The 23,999-nt window shown below is 39.1% G+C and overlaps 2 protein-coding genes and 1 long non-coding RNA gene across 5 annotated transcripts; 1 reads left to right on the forward strand and 2 right to left on the reverse strand.

Annotated features, from left to right (window-relative positions):
- Positions 1-558: 558 nt before the first annotated feature.
- LOC121872140 lies at positions 559-1,371 on the forward strand. The gene is made up of 3 exons (XR_006090044.1): positions 559-662; positions 845-882; positions 960-1,371. It is a non-coding gene; the product is annotated as an uncharacterized LOC121872140 (long non-coding RNA).
- Positions 1,372-1,485: 114 nt separating this feature from the next.
- LOC121872100 (MPN domain-containing protein-like) lies at positions 1,486-17,962 on the reverse strand. 3 transcript variants are annotated; one of them, XM_042374788.1, is made up of 12 exons: positions 17,839-17,962; positions 17,567-17,683; positions 13,316-13,596; positions 11,216-11,362; positions 9,771-9,861; positions 9,167-9,257; positions 8,275-8,444; positions 6,375-6,498; positions 5,814-5,941; positions 5,409-5,566; positions 4,918-5,010; positions 1,486-2,820 (listed from the first exon to the last, which is right to left on the reverse strand). In XM_042374788.1, exons 3-12 carry the CDS (start codon positions 13,556-13,558, stop codon positions 1,840-1,842), a joined length of 2,226 nt encoding a protein of 741 aa, XP_042230722.1. In that variant the 5' UTR covers positions 13,559-13,596; positions 17,567-17,683; positions 17,839-17,962; the 3' UTR covers positions 1,486-1,839. The 3 variants fall into 3 exon arrangements, with proteins under 3 accessions (XP_042230722.1, XP_042230728.1, XP_042230721.1); XM_042374794.1 differs by having other exon boundaries at positions 6,375-6,495; positions 17,567-17,962; XM_042374787.1 differs by having other exon boundaries at positions 17,567-17,962.
- Positions 15,434-20,172, reverse strand: LOC121872130. Its single transcript, XM_042374801.1, has 5 exons — positions 20,108-20,172; positions 19,586-19,649; positions 19,343-19,414; positions 19,013-19,141; positions 15,434-18,864 (listed from the first exon to the last, which is right to left on the reverse strand). Exons 2-5 carry the CDS (start codon positions 19,643-19,645, stop codon positions 17,986-17,988), a joined length of 1,140 nt encoding a protein of 379 aa, XP_042230735.1. The 5' UTR covers positions 19,646-19,649; positions 20,108-20,172; the 3' UTR covers positions 15,434-17,985.
- Positions 20,173-23,999: the final 3,827 nt, after the last annotated feature.

Here is a 23,999-nt window from a genome sequence, read left to right on the forward strand (position 1 = left end):
CCCACATGTGTCAGTATCACTTTAGTAGGTGTCTGTGTCCCCACATGTCAGCGGTATCACTAGTAGGTGTCTGTGTCCCCACATGTGTCAGTATTACTAGTAGGTGCACCATGTCCCCCCATGTGTCAGTATTACTAGTAGGTGCTTGTGTCCCCACATGTGTCAGTATTACTAGTAGGTGCCTGTGTCCCCACATGTGTCAGGCAATACTGGTAGGTGCCTGTGTCCCCATGTGTCAGTATCACTAGTAGGTGCTTGTGTCCCCCACATGTGTCAGTATCACTAGTAGGTGTCTGTCCCCCATGTGTCAGTATTACTAGTAGGTGCCTGTGTCCCCCACATGTGTCAGTATCTTTAGTAGGTGCCTGTTGTCCCCCACATGTGTGGGAAGTATTACTAGTAGGTGCCTGTGTCCCCCACATGTGTCTCATTATTACTAGTAGGTGCCTGTGTCCCCCACATGTGTCAGTATCACTAGTAGGTGTCTGTGTCCCCTGTGTGTCAGTATCTTTAAGTAGGTTATAATACATGTGTCAATATCACTAGTAGGTGTCTGTCCCCCACATGTGTCAGTATTACTAGTAGGTGCCTGTGTCCCCCCACATGTGTCAGTATCACTAGTAGGTGTCTGTGTCCCCCACATGTGTCAGTATCACTAGTAGGTGCCTGTGTCCCCCACCGTGATATCACTGTGGGTGCCTGTGTCCCCACATGTGTCAGTATCACTAGTAGGTGTCTGTGTGTCCCCACATGTGTCAGTATCTGCTAGTAGGTGCCTGTGTCCCCCATGTGTTAGTATCACTAGTAAGGTGCCTGTCCCCACATGTGTCAGTATCACTAGTAGGTGCCTGTGTCCCCCACATGTGTCAGTATTACTAGTAGGTGTCTGTGTCCCCCACATGTGTCAGTAATATCACTGTGAGTGTCTGTGTCCCCACATGTGTCAGTATCACTAGTAGGTGTCTGTGTCCCCCACATGTGTCAGTATCACTAGTAGGTGTCTGTGTCCCCCACATGTGTCAGTATTACTAGTAGGTGCCTGTGTCCCCCACATGTGTCAGTATTACTAGTAGGTGTCTGTGTCCCCCACATGTGTCAGTATCACTAGTAGGTGTCTGTGTCCCCCACATGTGTCAGTATTACTAGTAGGTGTCTGTGTCCCCCACATGTGTCAGTATCACTAGTAGGTGCCTGTGTCCCCCACATGTGTCAGTATCACTAGTAGGTGTCTGTGTCCCCCACATGTGTCAGTATTACTAGTAGGTGCCTGTGTCCCCCACATGTGTCAGTATTACTAGTAGGTGCCTGTGTCCCCCACATGTGTCAGTATCACTAGTAGGTGCCTGTGTCCCCCACATGTGTCAGTATTACTAGTAGGTGCCTGTGTCCCCCACATGTGTCAGTATCACTAGTAGGTGCCTGTGTCCCCCACATGTGTCAGTATCACTAGTAGGTGTCTGTGTCCCCCACATGTGTCAGTATCACTAGTAGGTGCCTGTGTCCCCCACATGTGTCAGTATCACTAGTAGGTGTCTGTGTCCCCCACATGTGTCTGTGTTACTAGAACTACCCATAGTTTATAGTGGACTCACCAGCTCCTGTGGATGGTTGGTCTGTTCATATTTATATCCTTAGACAATATAAAGCATATTTGAATACCTATTTAAAGAGATAATTAGCTAAATTATATAGTAGTTATATTTCAACCATCTCTACTTTGGAAGGTGGAGCTGATGATATAATTCCATATGTAAAACTACAGGTACAGTATTACATTTGGAGTTACCAAGTACAGCATTGTTTTATATGGTAAAGTTACCGTAAGTCTCGAGTACAATATTAGGACTGAGTATCCAGATCCATAGGTTGAATGACCTCAACTTCCCTGCTATCACTCTGATGGGGTGGCTCACTCTGTCTGTGGCCCCCCCAAGGGTCCAATGCAAGTTTTTCATGATAATGTGACGTGCCTTGTGTTCCTTCCTCTACCTGCTGTGCATCTGATCCTGGTACTCTGTCTTCAAGTGGACGTGATGTCTTTGGTTCTTCGTGGATGTAGCCAGTTGGTATTGTAAAGTGCTGCTGGTGGTAACTTGGGGGTGGTTCACGATATTCTTTTTGAAGTTCCTCCTCACATTTCTGATCTCCTTGGTAGTCATCAATCTGCTGTGAGTACTGTAACTGTTGTTGGTATTGTTGTGGGGTCTGTTTATGTTGGTGCTTGTCGTAGTCCTGCTCTCGGAGGAATTCTTGCTGAACTTCTGACTCCTGCTTCTGCTCTTCGTACAAGTGTTCCTGTTGTGGCGGCTTATATGCTGGTGGACTGTGCTGCTGGTAGCTTGGTGGTTGGTACTCTTCCTGCTGTGCACGTAGCTGTTTTGGTTCACAATGACCTTGCTGTGTGTCAAGGTGTGGTGATCTCACAGCTTCTGGCATAGAGACTTCCATGGACTGAACTTGAGTTTGACTTTTCAGGATCGACACAGATTCGGACATTAAATTTTCTGGAGAGACACTAACTGTAGTCTGTGAGCTCTTAAGTACTTCAGCTGTTATATTTTCATCGATATGTACTACACCACTTCCAGTATCTATAGATGTTCTGTTCTTAATGACTGAGCTGGGCACAGTAGTAGTAGAGGAGGATTCAATTGGTGTAAGTTCAGCTGAAGTCTGTGGCTTTGGTCCTGAAGTCGAGGATTTTGACTTACTTGAAACTACTGTTGGTTCAGGTACATAATTCTTTAGTTCTAAGAGCTTGGCAAGATAGTCCATCAGCGGAGCATAATGGTCCTTGGGTACACACATACGGATGGCAGTCTGCAAAACAAATGCATGATTAGAATGCTTCTTTTTTTTCTTTTTTTACGGGGAATCGCCCACTCGGGCAATGGTCATTGACCACAACGGGGCCTAGGAAACAAAAAATAAGACTAAAAAGAAATTAAAAATAGAAAAGAAAAAGATTATATTAATCTACACCACGAAGATGCCAGAAAACCAGCTTTTTGAAGTGAGACAGATTGTATGAGTATGGAAACACAGGAGAAGGCAGAGCAATCCACAGTTTGATTGTGTGAGGAAAGAAGGATGTTCTATAATGGGTTATTGTAGTGTGACCAACATTCACAGAGAAACGGTGGGCACCGCGGGCAAGACGAGTGTCATGAGCCCACGGCCTTGCTGGCGGTACACAAGATGCCAAATCAACTGAACATTGCCCGTTAAAGTACCTGTAAAAGAGAGAGTGAAGTAAAATTGTGGCGAAGAGAGATTATCAACTAAAGGAGGAGAGTAAGTAAGATGAAATGCCTTTGATTCTACCCTATCTAACAGTTGGCCAGAAGAAGAGCCACCCCAGATATGAGAACAGTACTCCAAGTTAGGACGAATGAATCCCTTATAGACTTGAAGCAACTGCTCAGGAGTGAAGTAGCTATGGCATCTGTACAGCAGTCCCAGCTTTAGCAATGTTGTGGTTGTGTGGCTTCCATGACATATTACAGGAGCTATACAATCATTAAAATAAAAGTATATATATATATATATATATATATATATATATATATATATATATATATATATATATATATATATATATATATATATATATATATATATATATATATATATATATATATATATATATATATATATATATATATATATATATATATATATATATATATATATATATATATATATATATATATATATATATATATATATATATATATATATATATATATATATATATATATATATATATATATATATATATATATATATATATATATATATATATATATATATATATATATATATATATATATATATATATATATATATATATATATATACGAAGCCCATACAAACAAATACTGTACTCAAATCTTAAAACCTCAAGAAATATTAAATATATATACTGTACAGTGATCCTTCGGTTAACGAGCGCCTCGGTTAATGAGATTTCAGTTAACGATTTACCTTCCATAAGATTCTTAACTTCGGTTAACGAGCAATCCCTCGATTAACGAGTTTTTTACGAGCCGACTTCAACATGTTTTCGCTTGCATTTGGCGGTCCACCAGCTGTAGTATTAGTCCGCCATTACAGTAATCGGTTTTAGGGCTTAAATTCCTTTCTATTTTAGTAAATATCAAGAAGTTTATACTATTCAATAATTTTAAAAGTTTAATATTAACTTTTTTAGTCATTTTAACAATTATTGAACATAATTGAAGGTAAAGAAACTAGTTTCTGGCGTGCCATCCAGTCTGTTAACACACCAGACAGGTGTTAGTCTCTCTGTTTTCAGTGGAGGTAACATCTTGCTTGAGACTCTCTTCAACTAAATGCTTTTTTTCTGTGTTTCCAAGCAAATTATTGGTCATTTTGAAATTTATTTTACATATTGACAATATATAATGCAGTGCAGTATTGATTTAAAGAAAATAATCTTGGATTACACCAAGAGAACTAAAATTTTATGGGTGAAATGGTGCCATGGGGTGACTTCTCTTCCACCCCAATGCCTTCTCTTCTCCCTTCTCCTCCACCCTCATTCTAATTCCCATCATCATCATCATCATCATCATCCAGGAGCCTTCTACATACACACCTCAAAGTAAGTGTACTTTTCTAAATTTTTTGTTGAATTTAGGCAATTTTCGGTGAGCTGGAACCAATTACCCCAAAACCCATTGAAACAATGGTTTCGGCTAACGAGTTTTTCGGTTAATGAGCAACCTGCTGGAATGGATTGTGCTCGTTAACCGAGGGACCACTGTATACATAAAAGTTACATGAAAGCCATTTCACAATATTTTGTAAGCCCTCAAAAGCAAAAATTATAATATTCTTACATACATTGTACCATTATAATCACTATGGCAAATAAAATGTTACAAATCTTACCTTTAATTTGTCCCAGTAGGTAAAGCGATCCTGAAATACGTCACTGAATACTACACTATCGGGACAGTCCTTGAAGAACTTCACTGTGTCACGCTGTAGAAGAGGAAACAAATTAATATTAAAATGGGAGGCTATTATATCAGGTTATATATATGTTTTAAGATTACACATTGGGGGGAAAATTACAATGGCAAACTTATAAGCCACACTTTGAGCTTATCCGTTCATGTTACTGCACTTGTACTACAGCCAAGACAAAAGTATGTGGGTGAATAAATAGCTTTGGTAGTAGGGAAATATGGATCCTTTTCTTACACTGCGCAGTACTTCTGGCCATACTGTTATAAAACCCCATGAACATGGTAATCACTTCGTTAGCCGGAATCTTCGATCCCCAGAGCTGTGAAATTCATTTTATTCAAGGGTTTATTCAACATATTTAAGGGGTTAAGTGCCAGATGAGGTGGACAACAGTAAACATGCTGACTCACCACATGAATAAGAGCATCCTTAGGTATAAAAGCATCTTGGACAATAGTGAACTGGATGCTCATGGGTCGTCCATATTCCTGGGGCTTATGTTCTGGTGGTGGCATCACCCAGAAGCCAGTTGCTGTTGTTCCCTGGCCTCCACCTCTTACATATGGTGCTAGAGGGGGAATAAATGATGCGGGTCACCTGATGATTAAACATCCTAGTGCTACAGGCGGGAGGGGGGGGGTGTAAGCAGGGGTGCCTAAACTTCATGTGATCCAAGAACACTTAACCGAATATCTATCAAAGCAAAAATGAGCAATTTCCCGTATGTTAAGAAGTGTTGGATTTAATCTTTATCATACCAAAGTTATTGTAAAAGTACAGTACAGTATATCTGAGAATATGAACATACAACTTACAGACTATAATACCAATGCATGGAGTGTAGCTCGCATCATTTGAGCCTTTCATCTTTAACTCGTACTCCAGCTGGGAGTCTATATCTCTTAGTGAGGGCAAAGGAGGGGAGAACGGGTGAGAGTGATACCTGAAAAAAATAATGACAAATGTAGAGGGTGTGTCAAAGGCAGTGCACCATAGGAAAATTAATATTGTTCTTGTTTTTTCTTCTTCTTCAGGTGAGAGAATCATAGGATATAAATGAAGATGGCCGAGGAATTCTAGAAGAAACAGTCAGTTTAATAATTCATATACTGTAGAGGAAGTCAGATGCTACACACTGATTGGTTCCCCTCACCTGAAAACGAAATAAAAAGAGATCATGAGATATTACTACAGCACATGGACCTATGAAACACTGTATATTACGGTTAGAACACACGTCATAGCAGTAAGAATCAATGAAACTCAATAAAATATTAAAACTTAACCCTCAAGTGATCCAAAACATTGAATACAGAGGATAACCCCGGAATCAACCAACATGGAAGCCTCACAAACGTACAATTATAAATCCTTACCATCCAACAAGAGACAAATTAAGTTTCTCCATCTCAGCATACAGTGCTTGCTCGACAACACGCCCTTTCTCCCCATCACCCAGCCGGCAACGTACCGGTAAGGCATGAGACACAATCAGATCTGGAAAAGATGAGCTAATATGAACACCACCAACTGCACTATTTCAAACTTGCTTACATTTCAACAAAGTGATTTACATGAAAACTGAACTATCAGAACTTTATAACAGAGATAAGTCCAATGGTTTTCCAGATTCATAATTGGTCGGGTCTGAAAGCCATTGCCGAGCCTCCTCAGTCTGATCTGAATGAATAACACAATTTGAAGGAATGAAACATGAATTTTCTGCTATTTATATATACTTTTGTTTATTGATATATAAGAATAATCTTAGCCAACATTACTACTGTATTGCAGGTATCAAAAAATATGATTCACAGTAACTCTCCCAATTTAGGAATGCACAGTGTGTTTCCAAGTAACTTAAACCCACTGCTTTACAGATTTTCGTGGACATCACGTGAATGCTTCTATTAAAACAACAACAATGCCCACACTTGTGAGAGACTTGCATAACAACAATGTTCCAATAGTAATACTGTACTGTACAGTACAAGCATTCATGCAATCTCCAGAAAACTCTGTAAAGCTGTATGCATATTTTTTTTTTCACTGACATTGTACAGTATTTGTTTGTGGATTGACCCTCCCACAATTAGGCTGAAATTGTGAGGTATACTGAAGCTATTTGCATTGGCCTTCTGAGGTTCAGGAGTTGCCTTAAGACCCAACCTATTCTGGATATGAAAAATCAATGGTCTTACCAGAGTATGGATGGCCGCAAGATAAATGACAAAGTTAGTGACAGGTTGTGACAGCTATAAAGTTTAGAAACAAGACAAATTGAAACAGGGTAAGTTTACCCATCCAAAGAAGTATATTAATCAACGATAAAGGAGTTACATAAAATGCCCTTTTGGCTGACAGTGTCATATTAAAATTTGAGCTGTAGGTTTCAAACTCATTAAGATTATTATTAATCATCGTGAGTTTTATATTTGTAACTCATATTTTTATTCATTACTGTACCTTGTACTGCAGTTCTTAATGTGAAAGAAAACGTGAATCCATGAAATAAAGCCTCTCCTTCAGAGTTCATCATCTTAAACTTATCATATGATTCAGATAACTTTTTATGGATAATTCCTCAATTATTATTTAAATTATGGGTCATAATAAACCTTAACTTTTAATTTATTTCAAACAATTCATTCAGTATCACATGAATTTAATATTGATTCAATTCATATTTCATGAAAGTCAAATAAACATTGTCAGTGAGCAGTCATTTTATGTAACAGTAGAGAGGCACTTGGCAGCCCAGATGCAATCCTGTACATAAAGTAACTCAGTCATATCTTACTTCAAATGTACCTTTTATGCATAAAGATGACCTCACAAAAGAAAGCAATACTTGTTGTTTAATAATAAAAACCTTTTAACTGAAACAGATGGTGACAGCTTCACTTCCTTCATAGTCAATCATACAAAATTACTTAGGAAATGTTTTGACCACTGCTGTTGAGTCTTCAACACTTAACAGTGAGTAAATTAGCAGTGACCAAAGCACTTGGGGGTACTAAGGCTGTCCCACCTTGCTATAAATGGAGGCTATGGTACACTCCATACATATAGAAAGAAGTTCCACTGTATCCTACTACATTCCATACCTGCTGAAAGAGAAATATATTACTGATATAACTCTGTAATAATATGAACACAATACAACACTTCAAGCTGTTGCACAAACGATATTTGGTTTACTTTCATATTATTTCTTATATCCCAATTTTAAAATCAATTGTCTTAGCCTAAGGAGTATGTCAGGCAACTACTTACTGTGGTTTGTGACGTCCCACTGCCCGGCCAGATACCCTACGACCTCTGAGGTGGTGAGGTGAGCGTGAATATCAATCATGGCCATGGCGGAGGACGACATAGTCACCGTGAAGGGCTGCATCCGTCCCAGGGATTGGAATGACGTTAATTCAACCATTGTGTTCATGTCGCTGAAAAAATAAAGCAATTATGGCATTCTTAAGAGATAAACTACATGAACATCTGACATGCAAGTTCTCTCGCACTGTAAGGCAGAGCAGAGTGTGGTTGTATTCCAAAAGCACTGCAGTCTATGATCATCTCTCTACTATCAAGACAGGTAAGTTCTTTCCTTAACTACTGTTGTACTAATTATCTTTATTCACAAGTAAATTGCTAAGAATACAATAAATCTGATGATGAGTGAAAAATTACAATTATCTTTACTCTTTGTTAAATAATAGTGACAATAGAAAGACCAAGGAAGAAGAAACATGAAAATGCAAATAAGGAGACTAAAGAGAGTAAAAGGATACCCATGAAGTGAGGGTCAATTAAGATGTTAACACTGGGAACCTATTAAGTGACTCCAGCCAAGCAGAAAGTTTGCAAGACTCACATTGAAATATTGAGGGGGAAAAGGCCCACTGCATCAAGATCAATAAATTAGTTTTTACTTGGGATGAAAAACAGAAAGGCATAATTTACATAAACAGGAGGTACAACTTAAGAGGTCCTGGTGTCCAATGCTGTTGACTTGAGAAACATCACATATTGCACTTAATTATCTCTCTATTTCCTGAATATTTATTTTTTTATGATTAATATGATACGAGTAGAATTCCATGACTTCCCTGGCCAAGAATTTGTATAATGTCTTTCCAGCAGTGAGGATATCCACTCCTGTACTTACTGGTTAGGATGTCTATTGCCAATCAGCTCAAACTCAACAATCTCTTGCTCATGAGGTCCATCACTGTCACTGTCAGTCATCTCCTCCTCATCTGCAGCAACATGAATCATCAGATAAGAAGTCATATCAAACAAACAATTGTTGTCTAAGCAGGTATAGTGCAGTGTATCATGTAAAAACAAAATTCCAGTTTGCTATTCCCGATGGCAAACATTTAAGGGTTAACTATACGGGTATAAGAACATAAGAAAATAAGGAGTCTGCAATAGGCCGGTTGGCCTGTGCATGGCAGTTCCTGTCGAGAGTTACTACCACTCTCTATCATCCATGAATCTATCCAGCCTCCTTTTGAAACTTTCCAGCGTTCCAGCAGTTACTACAAAGTTGCTAAGCTTGTTCCACTCGTCCACCACCCTATTTGTGAACCAGTTCCTTCCTATCTCCCTCCTAAACCTAAACTTATCCAAATTAAATCCGTTGCTATGAGTCCTATTCTGCTCGGATATGATAAGAACTTTATCTATATCTCCTTTATTGATTCCTTTCACCCATTTAAATACTTATATCATATCTCCCCGCACTCTTCGTATAGCACAGGACTTACCCAATGCTTCCCCCTCTTTCTCAAATTCGAGTTGCTTCTGCCGGAACCAATTGTTCTTGTAGGAGTCCAACTTTTTTCCACGATAACGTACCTGATGGTAATAGAGTTTGTCTATTATTGATATCATCAGTGTATGTGTTGACAAGAGACATAAAACATATTTTCCAGTTTATCATTATATTAAAACATGTACAGTTGGGGTCAAAAGTCTTGAACACTTGACAGTATTTGGCATGTAAGTACCCGAAGATCTTAGATATTAAGGAGAGTTTTATCCCATTATGTGGTTCAGGCATAATATGTGATGACAAGTAGTGTTATTAGTATATCCCAATCATATATATATATATATATATATATATATATATATATATATATATATATATATATATATATATATATATATATATATATATATATATATATATATATATATATATATATATATATATATATATATATATATATATATATATATATATATATATATATATATATATATATATATATATATATATATATATATATATATATATATATATATATATATATATATATATATATATATATATATATATAAACTCAGAAGTAGATGCCAGATATTGCTGAGTGTTCAAGAATTTTGACCCCGACTGTACCATTACAAATTTAATGCCAGAGGTGGTAAAAAAACAGTATAGTATTTCATAATAATGCCTCAATAATGGCATACAGAGGGTATTCTGTGTAAGTGGAGCCAAAATGGACTAAGATTAGGGATCAGTTAAGAGAAGGAAATAAGATAAATAATTTATTTGTTAAGGTTAGTTGAAGTTGGTTTGAGTTTGGAAAAAAACAAAATGCTCTTACTTCCTAATCGTAAATAATTCTTAACCTCACCCTGTTTGGTTACAACTTATAGAGAAAGAAGGGCTATTGAGGATCCAGGGGAAATGTGAAGCATAAAGAGAGACAAGAACAGCTGGAGTAGGATTAGAAAGATGTGTGGCTCAAATAGCAGGGACAAGGGAGGAACAACAACACATCACAGACCTATGGTACACTGACTGCCGTGGTTGTTGGTGTGAAGGAAGAAACAAGATGCTGTAATGATAAATAAAACAAAGAAATACTTATATAAATCACATCATAATAAAACAATAAATAAATCAATAAAACAAAGAAATACTTATATAAATCACATCATAATAAAACAATAAATAAATCAATAACAAAAACACTGTATACATGATAAATAAAACTGTATTCTGGTAAAAAAATAAAACAAAATAGCTGAAGATACAAAACACATATAAATTAATATACTTAAAGAAAATAATATAAAGCCATCCTATAGAAGACTGTATGAAGTCTAAATATAAATGAAATATAACATAGCAAAATATTGTATACTTCTAGGGGGAAAAGGTGATAAAATTAACACTCCCCACTGACAGAAGTCTTACCGACGCCCATCCACAGCCAGACTTCTTGTCTGGGTTGACGATCTTCTTACAGTAGATGGCCCATGCGCTGGGTGTGCCGAAGATCTTGTTTGTTTCTTGTGAACGAATTCTCCCATCAGGTAACAGGTCACCCTTGAACTTGTTCCCCTAGTCACACAAATACACAATGGTTAATTAAAGTGACTTAATTAATGTGCCATCCAGATACAGTATTGTACACCACTAAATATGCCACACAAACATATGGTGCTGAGTACAAGGATCCAGTAACATAATCTCATAAATATACAAAAGTAATCAAGGCAGAAATATTACCATTAATTTCTACAATAAATTAAGTCTATATTAGTAACCTCAAAAGATTAATAAAACTCCTACTATGATGATACAGTACTGTACTGTAGTGTGTTAGAAGTTGTTATATTATGGCAAGAAACCTTCTAATCTACAGCCCCTTCAAAGCTGTAAGAATCAACTGCAATGTAAGCAAAGGAGCAAAACCCGCCAAAATATTTTTCACTTACTCAACAGTCTGTGTGTAAATTTATATACTGTATTATACTTTCATCTTGCATTTGTAAAACAAATTCTCAAGTTTTTGTGGTTTGATTTTTGTCCCCACATATCAAAGTGAAAATCTACTGCAGAAAGACTTGATTCATACACTGACTTATTACTAGTGAACATCACTAACAGTATGTATTTACTGCACTAATAAATTTATGAGTACTCCCCAACAAACTGAAAAATATACAGTACAGTACAGTACAGCACAGTACAGCACAGCACAGTACTACAATGAAACAAAGAGTGTGTCAGTCAGTCCGTGTATACATTAACTATACTCTCAGTTTTCACCCAACCATTGCCAAACTTTCCATGAGGAGTTACAGGTACATACTGTACATTTTATGAGTACAGTGCAGTAATTCAGTCTATGCTGTACCTTTTTTCTTGATAAAACAAATAATGATATAAAACTTACAGGCAGAGATCAATTGGCATTTTAAATACTGTACTGTACTTCTCCATAGGTAGTTATGATCATGCAGTGTTCATACCATTAACAGTAGTAAGGCTTTGTTAGCATACATTCCATGGCATTTTCAAAGCTGAAAATAGAATTATAAGGTTTTTATAAAGCTTCTAATACCAAATTAGTTCCTTCAACCCCGAGAGCTGCACCCACGTGTAAGTGCTTGACACCAGAGAGCAACACCAACTCCAATACTGGCTGAAGCAAGTCACTGATGATGATGATGATGGTGATGAAGATGATAATGAGAAAACAGCAAGTCACTATTTCATTGTCAAAATCGTATCATTTAGTTTTCTCATTATGTTCTGTAATCAAATAACAAATTAACAATAAAAATCCAATAATAATGAATTCTATCATGTGTAAATCAACGAATATTTACGTAAATGATAAATTCCCATAATCCAGCAAAGGGTCATTAATGAAGTCTGCTTTAGCTCCTGGGGATACAAATGAAATTTTCCTCCAAATGTGACGCTGCCTTTTGCTTGTAAAGTCAGCAACAGTTTTTGCCAACAATTGTCACCAAAGTTTCATTTTGAGTAGTTGATCACTATTTAACAAAGCAAGGTACAGTACTGAGTCACTGATAAGTCTATTGAGGATTGCCATGAAGCCTTCCAGCCAGGAGGCACACATGGTTTGTGATGTACTGTACTATAAAGTCACACAACACAGCTTTTGCACTGAAATATTTCAAGCTTCCTACTTTGTGTTGAAATACAATAGTGCATTGGACCCAGAATTCAGGTTCCTACTTCATGAATTAAATACTGTACGGTATATCCGAGTGTGATAAAATATCACAAAAACATACTGTAATATGCACGGCACCTCAGCATGATAGACAAGCTATCATATAACAGTTAACCAAATGTTTATCATCAGACTGTGACAATGTAATGAATTGCACAATTATGTAAGCCTGTGAGGAGCAAATTTTAAACGACTGTAAAATATCAAACATCATAAGTAACACTATGTGACTACCATACATCGTAACACCGCGTGAAGCAGAACGCGGCACGACTGAGTCGCAAGATATCGTATGATGACCTTACCAGATAATTGATGGTCATGAGTCCCTCGCCAGGCTGTAAGATGCCTTCCTTCACCAGAGTCTTCAAGGTGAGGCCTCTGCCAGTGCTCCTACCATGTGTCACTTCCTCTATCTCTTCTTCCTCCTCCTCTTCATCTACATCCTCTTCCTCATCCACCTCCTCCTCATCCTCTTCCTCCTCCTCAATTTCTTCTACTTCATCGTCTATTTGGATCTCTTCATGGGTAGGAGGTTCAACTGACATCGTTTATATGTGCAAGTGAATTAATATTTTTTCAAAGTCTGAAAATTATCAAACTATTAAAACCCGGCCAAATTTGTTCTGACGCATTTAAGGACTAAAAGGATTGAGGAAGATGATGCATCTTTTCAGTAGGACTCCAAATAAAACCACTTCGACTTTAAGGCCACAGGCATAAAAACAAAATCCACCAAAAGCTCACTTGCATTTCAACTTAATAAAATTTAGCGATCTACGACTACTCAAAATGAAACAGAAAACAATCATGGGTGCTCTAATTAAAAACAAAAAGCACTCACTGTAAATAAGCAAAGGGTACCTGTGGCAACACTGCCTCAAGGCATAATGTGTAACAAAAATTTGATCAGTTTCAAATGTTTTGGGACCAATGTTTTATACAACAGAGTAGTTCAACGTATCCACAATGGGATAAATCATTACTCCAAATTGTTATACCATCGGAGTGATAACTGAAAAACATCCAGCGCAATACCATATACTCCATATACCCCAGAGACAATGTTAACATCCATAAATGATTCCTGGCATTACGGCACACACAGAGCAAGATTATCAAGTGAAACACCAGAGACAGATGCGTGAATTATTAGTTCAGCCACGACCAAGGTCAGCGACTGTCTTCGTAAGACGCTTTACTCTTAATAGCAATGAAGAGAAGTTTACAGTGTGATACTGTACAATACTTAAATATGAACATTTAGAGAAGCTGTAAACAGGTAGTGTACCAATAAAATGAAATTTTACCATTTTCATACACCCCTGTACAGTATCCAACAATGATCATCTTGTCTAACAATGATAAACAAGAGCAATTCAACTTCACAAACACCAACCTTGAAGGTGAGTCACTGCACGAGTCAATGTATAAACATTTCTGGACTCATTCATTGCAACACATAAAAAAGTATGAAGTTTAATTTTTTCTTTCATCTTCAAGCAGTCTTATTTCCTGCTGTGTTTGTACAGGTATATAATCAGGTATACCGGTATCCAGTATATATTTTGACAACTAAAGGAAATAAAGTGTAAGTAGAGATCTGATGATTAATGTTACAACATTAACAACAGACTATAACACTGTTCTGAAGATAACACATATTTTTGGGCTGACTGACCCCAACTTTGGTCCCCACTCATCTTATCACTTGTCCTGCCACATGAGTAGTACTTTGAGCCGCTTTCCGTACATCTCATGCCCCGGCAGCATGCACGGAGATCAAACAACATGAAGCACATATCTGACAATTGTTAATATTCTTGGATTTTAAAAATAACTTAGTGTGGTTTTATCCAGCATGCAGAGGAAATAATAATCAAACTAGAATACACATTCACTAGTTTGGTGGGATCCCCTGAAGATCCCCCCCCTCTAGCTTATTTAACCTAACCTAACCTAAATATTAACTGCCATAATGCTACCAGGAGAGTTAGGTTATGTTAAATTAGGGTGAGCTTTAAGGCCATTTTCCATGCTTCTATGTATTGGCTGTGATTACCTGATGGCAGCTTTTAGGTAAACCCAGAATGGAATGTCCCCCCTCTCCTGTTCACCACTGCAAACCACTGGCAGTATACCAGCCAAGAAAATGCAGCAGACACCAAGTATGGGAACAGCTCTGGAGATCTGATTTCCATCAAGCACACTGAAGCAAAATTATATGGCTGGATGCCTTTCCAAACACCAACCCACAGGGTGAGAACAGTCATAACAAGCCAGGGGAAGGGAGGGGGTCATTCCTCAGGTGATCCATTTGGTGTCACTAAAGATCTACCATGTAATTAACACTTTATATGGAGCATATACACTCTACTGTACTGGGATATAAACTCTTTTATTCTATAAGAAAAATACAAACATTTAAGTGATTCATCCTTTATTACAAATGAATTTGAAAACGTAATCTAAATAACTTCATTTTAAGATATCCTTATCACTGACTATAGACTCTTTTGTACTGTAATTTTAAAACCATACAATGTTTCATCAACTCTTAAACCTACATGTTTGACTAATACACTACAGTACCTGGGTCAGACACAGGACTCTCAACACTCACACAACATAACAAGTGTCCTACACAGAACCTTACTCTCTGATATTACCCATAAAAATTGTTCAAGGGAATATGAAGGTAAAGAATATGTCGAAATATGGATATAACACTTGCAAATTTAATTCCTTATATGATCTGCCAATAAGTAAATGCAGCACAGTATAAAACTTACCTACAGTACAAAGCAGCACCCAGTAGATAATATTAAGAACTGTAGTACCTTAGAACTGTGGAGCCCTATATTGATGCACCTTAAAGTTCATAACACGATACAAAGTACAGTACAGATATTATTAAAAAAGAATTACTGTATAGCAGGTCTACAAGGAATTAATATTAAAATTTTAACAAGTCTGAATCCTCAGGAATTCACAAGATTGTTCCACAGCAGACAAGATTCCCATACCTAAAACAACACATTCAAAGCCAAATGTTTGAAAGTTGAATAATGCAACATGGGCAACAGTACAGCAGAGCTTGTGTAGCTGGGTACCCCAGCTATTTAATGTAAGAGCATGTGAAGTAGAGTACCCATAATAAAAAAATTTGGATTTTACTTTATATAGTGAATTAGGTTACAAGCTCTTACCAGTATATTACCAGTACCCAGCTACACAAGCTCCACCAAAAAAATATAAACAAGAGACAAAACAACTAAGTACAAACTGCAATGTGGATATCAAAATGAAAATAACAGTCTTAATGAACATTTAATACTGAACAGTATACTGCCAAATCTACTACTACAGTATAGCATTAACAAATGGCATTATTCAAGCAAAATATTTCCACAACAACTGATTGTTACAAACTGGTATCAAAGTAGAGTTGTAAACATGCACCATCACCACATATACAGTATACACATTACCTTTTACCTTTAATAAAAAAAGATTGCATAAACCTACTAAACCAGGGACTGTGTAGGTGTCTTTTTCTTGACATAAATTTGGAAGGAATACAACAGTCTTCCACCCAACTAAGGTAAAAGGAAAAATTTCAACTACACTAATCATAAGTTAGTCATTACCATTCATAAATTACGAGTCAAAATATAATGCTAACTTTTCTTGGGTGAATCTACATACTATACTGTTTTGGAAGAGGAATTTTAGTAGGAATTAACCATCGAGTATCATTATAATCAAGTCAACCTCAAGTTTAGTCTCAGATGGCAATATTTAGTGTTCACTCTAGCTTATATTAACATTAAGTGATTGTCAGTTTTCATTTATGAGAACACAGAAGGTAAACTTAATACACATCTTTACCACGACCTATATTGAGTATTATTGACAAACAAAATATAAATGTTTAGTGAATACCCAAACTTAAAAATGTAAATCAAAATAACACCTCAACCATACAGTATTTATACACACATTTATAAAAACTCTTTCTCTTCATGACTATGTGTGTATGGTACTGTCTTCTGTAGTGAACACAACACTCATTAAATTCTTATCCCAAAATTTTCCTGGGATCGCAGGATGATTAGACATTCCACTTTATTAGTTTCATTTCACCCGATGATTAAGCATTCTAATGCAGTCCTAAATGAAGGGTTAGGTTAGCATTAAAGTTTTTATCATCAACGGGTGAAATAGTCGTCCCTTTAAATTATATGCAAGTAAATCACTGTACGTCGCACCCTTGCCTTCAATCTGGTAAACATTATGATCAGAAACTAAATAAATAAAAACAGCCTCTACAATACCTAACTATATATATTATTGGAAAAATAGATGGTAGCTGTCTCCTCCACGTTTACCACCAAATAATTATTAAATCACCTTGATGCTGGAGGCTGGCGTCTGTCAGGTGGCGGCGTCTCTCACCTGTTTTATTACCTCACTAACATCACTCATTACTTCTTAACTCTCATAGGAACATCATCAACTCTTCAATCACCCCCAGAAAGTGCAGGTTTACTTACTTTTAACTTAGTAGCCCCGCCATATATAAAGGTGGATGGTTAATAACACAAGCCAACGCCAAGTCGTCTGTTGTTGTTGTTGTAGGCTGAGAGAAGAACAACATGCGTCCTCCTTCACTCTCACTTGCCATAAATTTATACAACTCTACAATTTATCCAGGTATACAAACAGTGTACACAGAGATGGGGGTATATAAACAATGGTAAATAGTAAGCTAGAGGGAATTAAAATTATACTTGTTGGTGGTCTAAATCATTAATTTGTACTATACTGTATAATTATACTCATTATGGTTCCTCTTAGTAGCATTAATGTTCCTAGTGTTTGCATCTTGATTTGGTAGTTTATCGCAATTGGACTGAAAGTTTATTTTGCATCAGATGATACATACGTACATACATGCATACCGTACATACAGCTACCAGTAAAGGGCGGTGTGGGTGGCGAGGAGGGCGGCTTTCGTCGAGAGGGAAGAGAACTCGCTGGCGCAAGGCCGGCCAGATAGGGCGAACACGTGTACAGCCCCGACAAGTGTCCTGTTGATTTTCAGCTGGTCGAGGAACACCTCCCCGCCTGCGGCCGTCATATAACACCAACATAACCAAACTTGGGCGTACTGGTTACTGAGGGCGGCCGTCACACGCCCCGCCCACTCTGCTCGGGCATCTGTAATTCTGTTAAGACGCAGTGTCAGCTTGTCTCTGGTGTAGCAGAGTTGGGGGATGTCCTCAGAGAAGACAAAACCTTGGAGGGTGAGGTGAATTTCTAATTCATCTAAGAGTTCTAGCAAGGGGAGACTCCGGTTGAGGGCTACGATGGTCTCCAAGGAAGATATCCTAATCTTAAGCACTTCTAAATAGCGTATGGAGGGTGTGGCGTGAAACATTGGGCGGTGCCTCACGCCGGGGAAGTCCTCGTCAGAACTATCGTTTTGAGCATCCTCCTGGAAGAACTTCTCGGCGGCCTCCACATCCATGTGGCAAGACAGCCTCCTTAGTCTGACGCGGGCTTTGCCATCCAGTAAAGGCAAGAGAAGGTAATCGGATATGTAGAAGTCATTCTGAGCCAGAAAGTCACCTTCAAGTAAAATATTAAGAGAGCAGGAAGTGTGGGCGAGACGGTCCAAGATAGCTGGCAGCGCGGAGAGGTTAGAGGAGAACTGATCGTCAGGGAGGATCACCTCTACTGTAGAGGGCTTGGAACACTGCAGGAGGGCGGCCATGACTGGCGTTATGCTTCCCTTTGCCGATTCCAGCCTCCAATCCCGCCGCCAATCAACCACGCAATCGCAATCGACCTACAGCAACAACACAAAAATATATAGAAAATTACAAAGCATGTCAGGTCCGCACTGGCTATTGAACCCGTTTTTATAATATCTCAAGCACCACGAACATAAAACATTACACTGTAATATTTCTAACACCCAGGTGAGGATGAGTTACCTTAAAGAGAGCGGTGAGGACGGGCAGAAGTCCGGGTAGGTCCCAGGGGCGGTCCTCCGTCAGAGTGATATGTGTTGTCTCTGGTGAGGTGTGTAGCGCCAGTCCTACCACCGCCTCCCACGCCCCCGCCTACCACGTATAAAATTTAATAGTTTAATACTGTGCTGGTTACTGCCTACCCATCTATTCTTTTACCGTGTTTTGACATTAATGTCATCTCCCATAACTTTTTGCTGCAGAATTTAAAAATTTTCTATTGTGAATATATTTATTGGTTCAATGTAAGTGACCAAAATAAGGCCCGTGTCAGGTACTACATAGTAACTGTACCTGGAAGTGCTCCTCCACAAGTTCCCATGAGCCCAGCTTCTGCTTCGCCTTCGTCATCAGGCTAGGCTTCTCCTGGAGGGGGAGGGGGGTTGTTGACGTTATAATTGTCATCTCTACTCATGATAACAACATTCTTAAAATAAAAAAATAATGTATATGAAATTTTTAATTGTGAAAACGTTGTTAAAGACCGAAGCTGTTGAGGCGCAGTAATGCTTTATAACATCAACTCTGTACACTTACCTTCACCATAGTCCACCATGTGACGAAGGTCTTGGCGTCTTGTGGTACAGGTGACTTCATGTTGCTGCGGAAAAATTATCTGTATAGAAGCACTTGACCATCATACATAATTAAAAAATTAAACTTATTACCACTCTCGTCTGTTATCAGGGAGTAACGCTGACGATGCTGTTGTCTTTACTTACAGCTTAATACTGTTACGCTACACCTTATACAGTTGAGTTTGTTGTACAAGGAATGTCATACTTATGGATTCCAATATTGGATATTCCTTCTTATTTATTGAGTACAACACATACACATACATGCATATGAAAAGATTTATAAATGACATTTTTGCCAACAAGATTATCGGGAGATCAGTAATAACATGCATGTCACTGAGTTTCCACTTTGAATACTTATTTTTTCATCAGATTTGTACGATGTTTCTCCACCAGACAAACAATATTGCGGCACTGTACAAGAAAATTATTGCTTCTTAAATGTTAAATTTTGGTAATACTGCACAGACATACTTACACAGCCCAGGCAGTATCTCTCTACCAGTAATGATAGAGAGGTGGTAATGTGATGAATGTGATGAGGGGTATGAGATGTTTGGTTCGTACTCAGGATGGGATGGAGAAAGGAAACTCACAATGTGCTCTCTATATACATGTTGTATTGGATGTACAATGCAGCTTGGTGCTGGGAAGGCAGCATGGTTACAAGCGTGATGTAGAGAGAGCTGGTTGGTGAGGACGCTCAGAGAAGGACAGCTTGTGGCTCGCCAGCGGGAGAGAGTACCGCTCGCCAGCGGGAGAGAGTACCGCCAGGCAGGCGGAGGAGCGAAGGCCGCCAGGCAGCGGCGGAGGAGGTGTTGCTGGCTGGTTGGTGTAGGTAGAAGGAGAGACAGATCACCACGAGGTCAGGTCTTAAATAGCGGGGGTAGGCGTGGCTTAGCAGTTGACCCCCGCTCCGTGGTGTATGGCGGCGCTGGTTGACCTAGACCACGAGGCATACACTGGGGAATTGGTGGGGTCGGCTAGGCAGCGACAAACAGCGTTTGTAGGGGAGAATTCCACTACAATACTCCCCCTTCCCTCCAGGCTGTGTAGGAGACTTGTTGTCTGCAGGGTTGCATAGCACATGTGAGGCAGAACGGGCGGTGCGTGCCTCATGTGAGACAACGGCGATGGCGTGATGAGCCGGTCGCTGGATACAACTGTCTAGATACACAATATCTGTGGGAGTAGAGAGGGAGAATAAGGGTGTGTGGAGACGATGAATGTTGTGCTTCCCTCACGGCAGGTACAGAGTCGACAGATGCGCCTGCTGGGGTGTGTGGACCTGGGTCAGGAGCAGGGGCTGTGTCAGCAGCAGCGGATGAGGGCTCGTGACAGCAGCTGGGTCCACGACAGCAGCAGGGTGCAGGACATTAGCAAGGAGTACCTGAGGGAGAATAAGGGTGTGTGGAGGCGATGAATGTTGTGCTTCCCTCACGGCAGGAACAGAGTCGTCAGATGCGCCTGCTGGGGTGTGTGGGCCTGGGTCAGGAGCAGGGGCTGCGTCAGCAGAAGCGGATGAGGGCTCGTGACAGCAGCTGGGTCCACGACAGCAGCAGGGTGCAGGACATTAGCAGGGAGTACCTGAGGGAGAAAGAGGGGTGTGTGGGTCCGCACTCAGGAACAGAGGCCGCATCAGTGGCGGCAGGGGTTACTGCTGGGCCGGGGTCGGCGTCTGAGGCAGGACGGGTGTGCTGGGGTCGTAAGAGGAGCGACTGTCTGCTTAGAGTAGCAGAGCTGCTCTAGGGTGTCTGACCTGCGGTGTAGAGACAGTAGCTGTAGAGCCGATGAGAGCTGCTTCTGGGTGGATAAGCCAGTCTTCCATGTTGCTTGAAGACTGGGAGCGTGATCAGTTTCTCCTCCATCCTGTGTGAGTGCGAATCTCCGGGAGTCACCATTTGTGGGGTATGAGATGTTTGGTTCACACTCAGGAGGATGGAGAAAGGAAACTCACAATGTGCTCTCTATATACATGTTGTATTGGATGTACAATGCAGCTTGGTGCTGGGAAGGCAGCATGGTTACAAGCGTGATGTAGAGAGAGCTGGTTGGTGAGGACGCTCAGAGAAGGACAGCTTGTGGCTCGCCAGCGGGAGAGAGTACCGCTCGCCAGCGGGAGAGAGTACCGCCAGGCAGGCGGAGGAGCGAAGGCCGCCAGGCAGCGGCGGAGGAGGTGTTGCTGGCTGGTTGGTGTAGGTAGAAGGAGAGACAGATCACCACGAGGTCAGGTCTTAAATAGCGGGGGTAGGCGTGGCTTAGCAGTTGACCCCCGCTCCGTGGTGTATGGCGGCGCTGGTTGACCTAGACCACGAGGCATACACTGGGGAATTGGTGGGGTCGGCTAGGCAGCGACAAACAGCGTTTGTAGGGGAGAATTCCACTACAACTGTACCAGGGAGGGTGCTAACTGTCAAGCCACCACTGTGGCAGACAGCTCTACTTCAGTATCTTGGAAGTCAGATAACACATCCGGTAATACCTTGATAATACAGCGTAAGTGTATCCACTACTAGAGTTGAGTCTCACTCTTTTATTATTTATTATATATTTTTATCTTTATTACAGTACACGTGTAAAGACTATTCCGTTACTGACAACAAAAGCCGAATAAAGACTATAGGTATTTGTGTGGAATGCATAAAATGATTTCAGAAGCTACATTACAGTACAGTATAGTTATCGAGGTAAAAATCACTGTACTGTAGTTTGCATTAATTCGTCTTTTTACGGAAATATCATTTATTCACTTTTGGTATGGAAGACTGACAAGTATTTCAGCCCAAGGTCGTTACAGGACATAATGTGCACAATGTACTAGCTGCTTGCCGGTTTTTTATTTAAGGCATTAACCAACAATTCATAAATACTGTATGCAATAATGATAAGGTACTGATTTGTCGATGTATTGCTTGTTTGTAAGGGAAAATGGGGATCACCAAAAGAATCTCCATCCCAGCTTATTTCTTTTCCTTTCATACTCTTCACCACTGATCGGCTCGTTAGCCATTTGGCGATCGGTCATGTCTGTTATGCACTGTTGGCAAGTACTGGGCATGCATTGCTGCCTAAATGTATCTGAACCTGCTCCAGTGCTTGTCAAATCTGGTCTTAAAATAGCTCACACTCGATGCCATCACAACATTTCACTCAAGATTAACCACCTTAACACTATTTGGGGGGATGAGGGGTAGACTAGGTTAGTTAACATAAATGTGGTTAATCTTTATATGAAATAAGCTGAGGTGGAGTTTCTTTAACCAAACCTATAGTAGAAGACATATAGGAACATCACTACTTGGCAGCTTTATATTCATTGACCTTTGCCTCCCCAGAACAGGCCCAATGCCACCCCCAAAACTCTCTTCAAGACAAACCTCGAGTGTGGCTGCAGACTGGATGAATGAATAGTGACCAAACTTGTATCTTTTGGAGACCTGTGGTTTATAGGTCAAGATATCATGTATACTCAACTGCTAATGTTGGTTTTATTATACTTGACAAACAACTCATGTTTTATTTTTTGTCTTAGTAAACTATCACATGTTTACTGTGTTCTAATAACATTTTTGAGGTTTTTAAAATGGAGTCGGAGAATTCATGGACAGATGGCAGGCCACACCTTAGAATACTGGCGAAAAAAGTGTACCTGACTAAAGTACAGTACCGGTAAGCATATTATGGAAGCTAACAGCCACTGCATCGAACTCTGCTGTTTGCTAGTTACTTAAAAATTAACTAATCACAGTTTTATATAATGGTTAACCCCTTGATTATGTGGACGCCACATTTAACACTTTTACTTTTCTAATGCCAGACATTTTTATTCAGCCAAGAGTGGAGCTTGTACGCAAGGGGTTAAGCTTTTATGATGAAGGAAAGAGTAAAATTTTGATGAGTTTCTCGTTTAATTTATAAAAGAAAATTATCAAATATTTTACCAACTTGAAAGAATAAATTTATATTTTATCACGTACTTAAAAAAATAAAAATATTATAGCCTGTACTATACTGGGTAATTATGAACAATTAATAAATAAAAGAATTCTGATATTGTATTCTAATTTAAAGCTAACTTATTTATATACAGCATAGCTATTCCTCAAGATGTCTGGATACTGTAAAAAAAAAAAAAAAAAATTAAGGTAAGTATTGTACGTATTTAAAGCATGTTATATACCGTATTCACAGTATTCATTTTGAAATTCATCCGACCATCTCCGGAAAGGTACTTTTTGGAATGTGTGCGTACTGTACAGTATTTCTAAATTACCTTCATACAGTACAGTACCTAACGTGGGAGCTGTGTATAACTTCCGAGAAAAAAATTTCATGGCCACAAAATACAGCTAAATACAGTACCTAAAGCC

Source organism: Homarus americanus, unplaced genomic scaffold (assembly GCF_018991925.1).
Source record: "Homarus americanus isolate GMGI-L3 unplaced genomic scaffold, GMGI_Hamer_2.0 scaffold28968, whole genome shotgun sequence".
Lineage (NCBI taxonomy): Eukaryota > Metazoa > Arthropoda > Malacostraca > Decapoda > Nephropidae > Homarus > Homarus americanus.

Excerpts from the sequence above, each read along its gene's own strand:
- LOC121872100 (XM_042374788.1), bottom strand. The coding sequence starts at position 13,558 with ATGTCAGTTGAACCTCCTACCCATGAAGAGATCCAAATAGACGATGAA. Across the intron at positions 9,258-9,770 it reads GAAAGAGGGGGAAGCATTGG|ATGAGGAGGAGATGACTGAC; the intron begins GTAAGTCCTGTG and ends ATGTTGCTGCAG. Across the intron at positions 5,567-5,813 it reads ATGCATTGGTATTATAGTCT|CACCATATGTAAGAGGTGGA; the intron begins GTAAGTTGTATG and ends TTCCCCCTCTAG.
- LOC121872130 (XM_042374801.1), bottom strand. The coding sequence starts at position 19,645 with ATGAAGTCACCTGTACCACAAGACGCCAAGACCTTCGTCACATGGTGG. Across the intron at positions 19,415-19,585 it reads CATGGTGGACTATGGTGAAG|GAGAAGCCTAGCCTGATGAC; the intron begins GTAAGTGTACAG and ends CTCCCCCTCCAG. Across the intron at positions 18,865-19,012 it reads TCCTCACCGCTCTCTTTAAG|GTCGATTGCGATTGCGTGGT; the intron begins GTAACTCATCCT and ends TTGTTGCTGTAG.